Genomic DNA, 10,000 nt, shown 5'->3' on the forward strand with positions numbered 1-10,000 from the left:
TTATTGGCAGTATACAGTAATACCAATTGTAAATTCAGAATGAATTTTTAGATAAATGTTTTGGTGAATATATAGTATACTGTTATTTTGGAAGTGTACTGATATTTTGATAATTTTTAACCAAACTGAAAATAATAACCAATAAATCTATAAATCAATTTCATTATTTTTAATGAAGATTCTTTACTGTCAAAGTTTCCTTGTGAAAATCATGGCATTATAGCCAATACATCTTCATACATATACATCATTTGTTTGTTTATTTGCTCTTTACAAAAGAGGTTTCTTTCAAACAACTTGTCCATATATTGTTTTTAATTAAACATACATCAGTGCATCTAAAAATAAAGGATAAATTTACATGATTTTGATTTCTTCTACTTATAATATTTTACTTCCTTCTATTTTTCTTCTTTCCCTGCTCTTGCCATTACTTTTTTTTTATAAAGCCCTTGTAACATTTTCAGAATAGCAGTATATTATACATGTACCAATTTTTTAAAGTTTTAGATAATTGGTGGACATATTTAAATAGTTTACTTGTGCTGCACACTTTACACATTAACAAGTAGTTCAAATGTACAAAACTTCAATTACATGCAATCCACTATATTAAGAGCAAAGTTCACTAGAAGATTGTGCGAATCTGTCAATAATTGCCTCTGAAACCAATTCACCCAACAATTCATTTTCAATGAATTGCAACATGTGTGCTTCTAAGTTCTCCTCAGATAGCAGTGGTACCTGCCCTAGATATAGAAACAAAGACTGGAATAGTATACAAAGAACTTCTTAACCTTGTCTTTATGATCTTTAGCTTTGAAAATGTCCTCTTACATTGGACTTGGGTAACTGATAGAATACAGATGACTTTATAAAGTTCATAAAGGTTATCATATGCCTTGTCATGAAGCCTGTTGGATGCCAGAATTTTTAGTATACTCAATGGGCAAATACTGCAAATTTTACAGTTGTTGTAACTGGAACCCATATTCTTGCCATCGTTAAGCAATAGTTTTAATAAATCAAAATTTGAAGCAAAAGAAGACAATTCCAATCTTACTTGATCTTTGCTGATTTGTGGAAACAACTTAATAATACCTTCCAATGCTTCAACATGAAGGCCTTTCTCTGTGATAGTTTTAAACTTATCTGGTTCCAAGCAGAATAAATCTTTATTCCACTGTTTGTGTTGTACAAATCTTGATCCTAGTGACTTAACCTTATTAGGTTAAACACATTTACCAAAAAAATCAGCTAGAAAATCTGAGGAACTTCCATCATCATTAACAAGCTCATCTGCTATTCTTTTCTTCTTCCTCTGTCCAAAGCATCAATTTCCAATGTTTGATTTTCATCCATATTCCAAATCCTTGCTGCGAATTTTATCAAATGTTCTCGTCTGTTCCTTCAACTTTGTTGTAGCTGAATCTACGAAACCCCATGCAGTAAACATATCTAATGATGATGTGGAAGTAACACATGTATGGTACATTGCCAGGATCTAAGTAACAAAAAACTTTGAAATTCAAATCCTGCCCCACCAACCAAGCTAGGCCTTGTGTGTGTGCCTATATATATATATATATATATACACTCTCGGAGTGGTTGGCATTAGGAAGGTCATCCAGCTGTAGAAACTCTGCCAGATCAAGATTGGAGCCTGGTGCGACTGTCTGGTTCACCAGCCCTCAGTAAAAATCGTCCAACCCATGCTAGCATGGAAGGCTGACGTTGCACGATGATGATGATGATATATATATATATATATATGTGTGTATAAAAGAGTGGTGAGCTGGCAGAATCCTTAGCATGCTGGGCAAAATGCCTAGCAGTATTTCGTCTACCATTACGTTCTGAGCTCAAATTCCATTGAGGTCATCTTTGCCTTTCATCCTTATAGGCTCAATTAAATAAGTACTAGTTACATATTGGGGCCGATGTAATTGACTTAATTCCTTTGTCTGTCCTTGTTTGTCCTCTCTATGTTTATATCCCTGTGGGCAATAAAGAAATATAAACATATATATATATATATATATATATAATATTATATTATATTATATAATATATATATTATATATATATATATATATATATATATATATATATTATATTATATATATATATATACATATACATACATATATATATATATATATATAATATATATATATATATATATATATATATAGATATATATATATATATATATATATAATATATATATATATAGGTACAGGAGTTGCTGTGTGGTAAGTAGCTTGCTTACCAACCACATGATTCTGCGTTCAGTCCCACTGCATGGAACCTTGGGCAAGTGTCTTCTACTATAGCCTTGGGCTGACCAAAGCCTTGTGAGTGGATATGGTAGACGGAAACTGAAAGAAGCCTGTCATATATATATATATATATATATATATATATATGTGTGTGTGTGCAATTTATAAATGACTAATAAAAAAGAATAACCACCTTTGAAAATATGCTGTATACATATATATACGCTTTTAAATATACTCAGATAAAGGCATACGTTCATATATATACCTGCATAAAAGCATATTTAAACAAGAAAACAAATTTAATTTTAAATATGATTTATTCACCAAGTTTCTAAACCCTCCATTAACAATTTTCTTCTTTTGTTAACTCATTAGGATCAACCAACAGAAACTGCGAACATGCTCTCAAGTGCCGAACCAATGGAGCAAGATGATAATGCTCTAAACTCGCAGTCTAAGACAAACGTGATGCAAAAAACGGAAAGTTCACAGATTACAGACATAAACACAGAGTTTCTGTCAAATATGATTGTACCGACAACTCTCAATAAGGATCCATTGATAGGAGAAACAATGAATGAGGAAGCTATAAACAAAGAAAGATCTTTCACAAAAGCAACATCATCATTGGAAGAAAACAACATATATATTAATGATATGTCTATAACAAAAGAGAATCAAGGTTTACTTTCTAGTGAGAACCAAAATCAGTTCACAAACAATTTCAGTTCAGTACAGCCTTCTACAACAAAAGCTGTCGAAAGTAAGTTACTCTGAGGCTTTAAAATGTGAATGACATGTTTTTTGCTGTATATAGGAATGGCCATTTTGACAGTTTAGCCAATAAAAACACACACTATATATTTTGTGTGACTTTGCTTCAGTGTTATTTATTTTTTACATTAATCTTAATACAAAATACAAAATGGCTGACAGTTAGTAAGGAGAGACACACAAATAAGAAAGAAGAAAGCAAAGGACCACTGATGCGGTCACAGGAGTGTGAAGAAAGAACTCTGGCTGAAATAAGATTAAGATTAATGTAAAAAATAAATAACACTGAAGCAAAATAACACCAAATATATAGTGCGTGTGTTTTTATTGGCTAAACTGGCAAAATGACCATTCCGAAATACAACAATATATGTTTCAATACACGATTTCACATGAAAAATTTTGCAAAACAAACATATAAATGACATGTTTTTTATTTTATTTTATTAAGAGCTCTTCAATGAAATTTTTGTATCTTTTGAGTTCTCCATGAAACTTTATTTATTTATTGTTTTCCATTACCTTTTCTATATTTTCCAATGTATTATGGATATATTAGATTGTTTCCCCTTATGGATCCAGTTAGTGGATATCTTGTTAATAACAGTTGTTAAGAAGATTCTCTGGTTATCAACCTTCTGGTAGTGAAAGGATGTGATTTCATTTTAATATATCTTTTATCTTGGTATTGCACTAATCTGCTTCTCATCATTGGCATTGGTGATGACTATGATCTCATTTGGCTTGATGGGACTTCTCAAGCACATATCACTAAAGGTCTCAGTCACTTGTCATTGCCTCCGCGAGGCCCAACATTCAAAGATCATACTTCATCACCTTGCCCCATGTCTTCCTGGGTCTACCTCTTTTATAGGTTCCCTTCATCATTAGAGTGTGGCACTTCTTCACATAGCTGTCCTCATCCATACACATCACATGACCATAGCAGTGCAGTCATCTCTCTTGCACACCACATCTGATGCCTCTTATGCCCAACTTTTCTCTCAGAACACTTACACTGTTGTGCATGCACAGACATTACACATCCAGCAGAGCATACTAACTTCATTTCTTACAAGCCTATGCATGTCCTTAGCAGTCACAGCCCATGTTTGACAGCCATGTAGCATGGCTGTTCACACACAGGCATCATACAGTACCTTTCACTCTGAGAGGGAGGCACTTTGTTACCAGTAGAGGTAGGAGATCTCTGAACTTTGTCTAGACTATTCTTATTCTAGCAGTGATGCTCTTGAAGCATCCATCCTTGCTACTGACTTGGTCACCTAGGATGGTATTGACTGCTTCTAGTTTCCATTTAACGGAGTCTGTTTACTGTACATTTTTAGTGTTTATTGTAACTGTGCACCTTCCACACAGGAAAACTATTTTTCCTGTTAACCTTCCTCTGATATTACTGCAACTGTTATGTGTCCATAGCTTACACTGGATACATTTTATGGAGTTTCTACCTACACTTTTTCCACAGATCAAGCAGGGTCATCTACCTGAAGGGATTTGTGATTTGTCTGCTCTCCTACTTACTAAAATTTTGTTTTTTGTTAGATTGACTCTTAGGCTCTTTGATTCCACAGCTTGCTCCCATGTCTGAAATTTCTTCTCTAGTTCTTGTAGTAATTTGTATTAAATAAAAACATTATGCCTACCTGGAGAAGACAATGAGAAACGCCCCAATATGTCTATATATCTACCTCTAATAAATAGTCATATGAAGCCTACAATTCTCTATGGATGCAGCTATTTCTAGCCAGTAAAAACTGGCTAGAAATAGCTGCAAAATACCCTCCAGTCACACCTGCTTTAAAAATGGAAGTACACATATTGAAAAAGATAGGATTGTCATGGCTGGAAAACCTTTGATTGATATTTAGGCTGACCTAGAGCCAAACAACAGGAAAATACAAAAGCAATATGATTATAAAACAGTTAAGAATAAATAATTTGTTTCATTTTTTTAAACTTTTTACCCATTTTTAAAACTTCTTTCATTGCAGGAAGACCATTTGCACTGCATGTAACTAATGCAACTGAAACAAGTATAAGTGTGTCGTGGAACGTAACAGAAAATATTAAACAATTTATGGTCAGCATAGATTGCTGTAACCAGAAGTATAAGGATTTTATAGTCAACACTACCAGTACAACGATTACAAACCTCACATGTAGTGGGTGCTGTTATGATATAGCAGTAAAAAGTCTCTATGGCAATAATAAATCCAGTCAACCAATAAGTACAACTAATTATACTGGTAAGTACTTAATTATTGTTACTGTTTATGTTGTTGATGTATTTTGATGGGGCATGATGGCTGTGATGTTAAGGTGTTGGACTAATGATCTGTAGGATCATGAATCCAAACCTTACTACTGCCATCATGTTATGCATAGCAATTGCCTTAGTGTGCCTGACTGACATTAAATCAATGTTTAATACTTGGCAGGTTGCTCAACTGTAAGACTAGTATTCCTACATTATTTACATTATTTACATTTGACGGATATTTGTCCTCATCTTGTTTGTTGTGAACACAACGTTTCAGCTGATATACCCTCTGGCCTTCTTCAGGTGTCTTGGTGAAATTTCGAACCTGGGTTCTCATTCCTAAGGTTCTCTTCAGAGTAGCAAAATTCAGGTTCTTTTTTATTTTCAGGCAAGTTGACAAGAGCAGTAGCTGAATTGCTGGCTTTATTTTGCATCATTTACAACAAACAAACTAACTTTGCCCTACAAAGGCAGGTGGCTCTTCCTGCCTTACTGCATTGACTATTCGAAAAATAAGCATATGGACTTAAATAATTTTACTTAAATAATTTTTTCTCTGAAATTAATAAAAATTACTGGGGCTATACATGAAAAGAGTAGGCTTAAAATTAGATGGGCTTATTTTTGGAAAAACTCAGCAATGTTTTTATAATTTTTGTTTTAATAAAATACAGTAAATTTTTTAAACATTATTCTCAGCTGCAATATTTTAAGAGTTTTAATTTCGAGTACTTTTTAGTTTCATTTAGAGGTGATGATTTAGCAAATTCTACTGTAGAATTCTTGTTCTGAACTTTTCCAGGTGTAATAAATTAACAATATTAACATGCATGTTCCCACATTTTTCATTGTAATATATGTATCCAGGTATATAACTTGTGAATTGTAGAGTTGAAAAAAAACTAATCTTTAGGAAAACAACAACAATAACATAAAGGAACAGAACAGTTAGTTAATAAATGGGTTATATTTCTTCAAAGTCCATTTATTTATGATATTTAAATGAAACAAAGTACATTTACAAAACAGATAAACAGAAAGAAAATATAGTATATTCTTTACTCTTTACTCTTTTAATTGTTTCAGTCATTTGACTGTGGCTATGCTGGAGCACCACCTTTAGTCGAGCAAATCGACCCCAGGACTTATTCTTTGGAAGCCGAGTGCTTATTCTATTGGACACTTTTGCCAAACTGCTAAGTTACAGGGACGTAAACACATATATATATATGAATGTATATATGTATGTGTGTGTGTATATGTTTGTGTGTCTGTGTTATTAATATATATATATGTATGTATGTATGTATGTATGTATGTGTGTGTGTATATGTTTGTGTGTCTGTGTTTGTTCCCACCAACATCACCTGACAACCGATGCTGATGTGTTTACATCCCCGTAACTTAGCAGTTTGGCAAAAGAGACCAATAGAATAAGCACTCGGCTTCCAAAGAATAAGTCCTGGGGTGGATTTGCTCGACTATATATATATATACATATATACAACAGGCTTCTTTCAGTTTCTGTCTACCAAATCTACTCACAAGGCTTTGGTCGGCCCAAGGATATAGTAGAAGACACTTGCCCATGGTGTCACACAGTGGGACTGAACCCACAACCATGTGGTTCATAAGCAAGCTACTTACCACACAGCCACTCCTATGCCTATAGCTACTTACCATACAGCCACTCATATGCCGATATGTATAAGAGATTAACAGTTTGAAAACTAATTATTCCTGATTTTTAAAACAAACTTTTTCTTTTGTCTTTCTCCATAATTTCAGTACCCAGGATGCCAAAAGTTGAAGTCATAGAAAAACCAACTTCAGTTGTGATTAAAATTTTTCAAATGGATCAAGATTGTGAGTCTTTGAAAAATGACCAGAAGTGGGAAGTAACTCAGAGCAAAGATTCAGAAAGTTGCGTGATAGAAAAGGCGAATTTAAAAATACGTTTTAATTACAATTTAACAATATGGAGAGAAGTGGATGTATGGAAAAGTAAAAAAGAGTTAATTACCATCTATCTTAAAGGTACTTTCCTTATTTTATATTATTCTGATTCAATAATCTAATAGCTAAAGACAGTGTCTGTACATTCATTATTTCATTTTTTAATGTTTGATTTACCCTGCTAGCATAAGTTGGATGATGACATATTACTAAGACATTGTTTTATAGCTAGATGCTTATCCTGTCACTTACCCTTACCTGTTTTTAAAGTAAGGGATTTTCCCACGTGTCTTTAAAAGCCCTGAACTACAGAGCAGCTTGTCAACTGTGAACTGTCAACATAATTGAGCAACACACACACACACACACACACACACACGCAAACATACATACATATATGAATAGAAAAGACGCTAGCTTATCTTTCATATAATGAAGAGATCTTCTATAAAAATGCTAATTTCTATAATAATGCACTTGAGAAAGCAGGATATAAGCATAAAATAACATATTATAGACCTAATGAATACATTCTTAATGAAAATAATGAAGTTAAAATAACGAGTAACCCAAATATAATATATAAAGAATGGCTGAAACCACAGATAATAGAAAATAAATAAAGAAAATATGAATGAAAAATTTAAAAAATTATATATAAGCCCTATGATAAATGGCCAAAGTTTTGGAAATATGAAGAAAAATGAAGTTGTAAAAACAGATATTAAAGTTAATTGTAATCTCACAAAACCTTATACTAAATATAGTAATAAATATAGAAATAATAAATACGAAAATAAAAAATCTAGTAAAACAGAAATTAATGACATTAATAACATATGTGATAATACTCATAATTGTAAATATAATATAAATAAAAAGATATACTGCTTGATTAAACTCTGATAAACTCTGATAAATCTAATATAGATTATAGTTGTCCAAATAAAACCAATACTTTGTGGTGTATTATCCCTTTTGCAAATCAAATCAAAAACAATATAATTAAATCCATTTATTGATTAATTCATAAACATTTAAATAAGGATAATAAGTATAGCAAAATTATTAATTCTAAATCTAAAAAAAGTTGGTCATTCTTTATCAAAGAATCTTTTTGGAATTATGTCTTCAGTTAATAATAGAAAGTAAGATAGCTTTTATAACAATCGAAATCTAAGTAAAAATGATGTTAAGGTAATTTATAATAATAAAATGGAAATAACCCATATTGACTCCCTTACTAACCCAAATAATATGAATAAAAATAATATTTATTATTTACATTATTTACATTTGATGGATATTGCTCTTCATCTTTGTTACTTTCCAGCCATCATCAGGTGTCCTGGGGGAATCTTGAACCTAGGTTCTCATTCCTAAGATATTTTTCTGATGTTATTATTATTGTTATTATTATTATTATTATTATTATTATTATTATTATTATTGAGATCACTGCTTGGAATTCAACTCAGAATCTTAGAGTTAGTAGCCCACGCTCTTAACCACTACACCATATGCACGTGAGCTAATGGTTAAGTGCATGGGCTACTAACCCCAAGATTCTGAGTTTGATTCCAAGCAGTGACCTGAATAATAATAATAATAAGAAGAAGAAGAAGAAGAAGAAGAAGAATAAGAATAATAATACATCAGAAAAATAGCTTACGAATTAGAACCCAGATTCGAAATTCCCCCAGGACACCTAATGATGGCTGGAGAGTACATCAGTTGAAAATTGTGTTAACAACAAACAAGATGAAGAACAATATCCATCAAATGTAAATAATGTAAATAATAAATATTATTGTTATTCATATTATGTGGGTTAGTAAGGGAGTATATATATATATATATATATATATATATATGTAGTATGTATGTATGTATGTATATATGTATGTATATATATATATATATATATATATATATGCATGTGTACGAACAGCTATGCTACATGGCAGTGAAACATGGGCCGTGACTGCTGAGGACATGCGTAAGCTCGTGAGGAATGAAGCCAGTATGCTCCGATGGATGTGTAATGTCGTGTACTTACTCGACAGAGCGTTAGTACTTTGAGAGAAATGTTGTACCTAAGAAGCATCAGTTGTGGTGTGCAAGAGAGACGATTGCGCTGGTATGGTCATGCGGCGAGAATGGATGAAGATAGGTGTGTGAGAAAGTGCCAATCCCTAGCAGTTGAGGGAACCCATGGAAGAGGTAGACCCAGGAAAACCTGGGACGAGGTGGTGAAGCACGACCTTCGGACGTTAGGTCTCACCATGGAAATGACTAGAGACCGAGACCTATGGAAGTATGCTATGCGTGAGAAGACCCGGCAAGACTAGTGAAGCCATAACCCGTGGCCCCTACCTGGGACATAGTCAGTCCACCTGTGCATACCTTCCTTCTTGTGACACTTGGGAAGACCTGTTGAGGCAAGTGAAAATCAAAATCAAATCAAATCAAATCAAACCAAATCAAAATAGATGAACATCATTGGAATTTGTATCCTTGTGGTACCAGTGCCGGTGGCACATAAGAAAACCATCCGAACGTGACCGTAGCCAGTACCGCATCGACTGGCCTCCGTGCTGAGGGCACGTAACAAATACCATCGAAGCGTGGCCGTTCGCCAGCCTCGTCTGGCACCTGTGTCGGTGACACGTAAGAAAACACCATCCGAGCGTGGCCGTCT

At 33.2% G+C, this 10,000-nt stretch overlaps 1 protein-coding gene across 3 annotated transcripts in view; it reads left to right on the forward strand.

Moving 5' to 3' along the window:
* Window positions 1-10,000, forward strand: part of LOC115215724 (phosphatidylinositol phosphatase PTPRQ) — a 135,053-nt gene that overhangs the window by 42,018 nt on the left and 83,035 nt on the right. For all 3 annotated transcript variants that reach the window (XR_005000741.1, XR_005000742.1, XM_029785015.2), the window contains exons 2-4: window positions 2,661-3,048; window positions 5,075-5,329; window positions 7,132-7,380. Coding sequence is in view for 1 of the 3 variants with exons in the window: in XM_029785015.2 (XP_029640875.1) it covers window positions 2,661-3,048; window positions 5,075-5,329; window positions 7,132-7,380 (892 nt within the window). In the remaining 2 variants the exon portion in view is untranslated. The remainder of the gene's footprint in view (window positions 1-2,660; window positions 3,049-5,074; window positions 5,330-7,131; window positions 7,381-10,000) is intronic.

The sequence above is a fragment of the Octopus sinensis genome, linkage group LG9 (assembly GCF_006345805.1).
Source record: "Octopus sinensis linkage group LG9, ASM634580v1, whole genome shotgun sequence".
Lineage (NCBI taxonomy): Eukaryota > Metazoa > Mollusca > Cephalopoda > Octopoda > Octopodidae > Octopus > Octopus sinensis.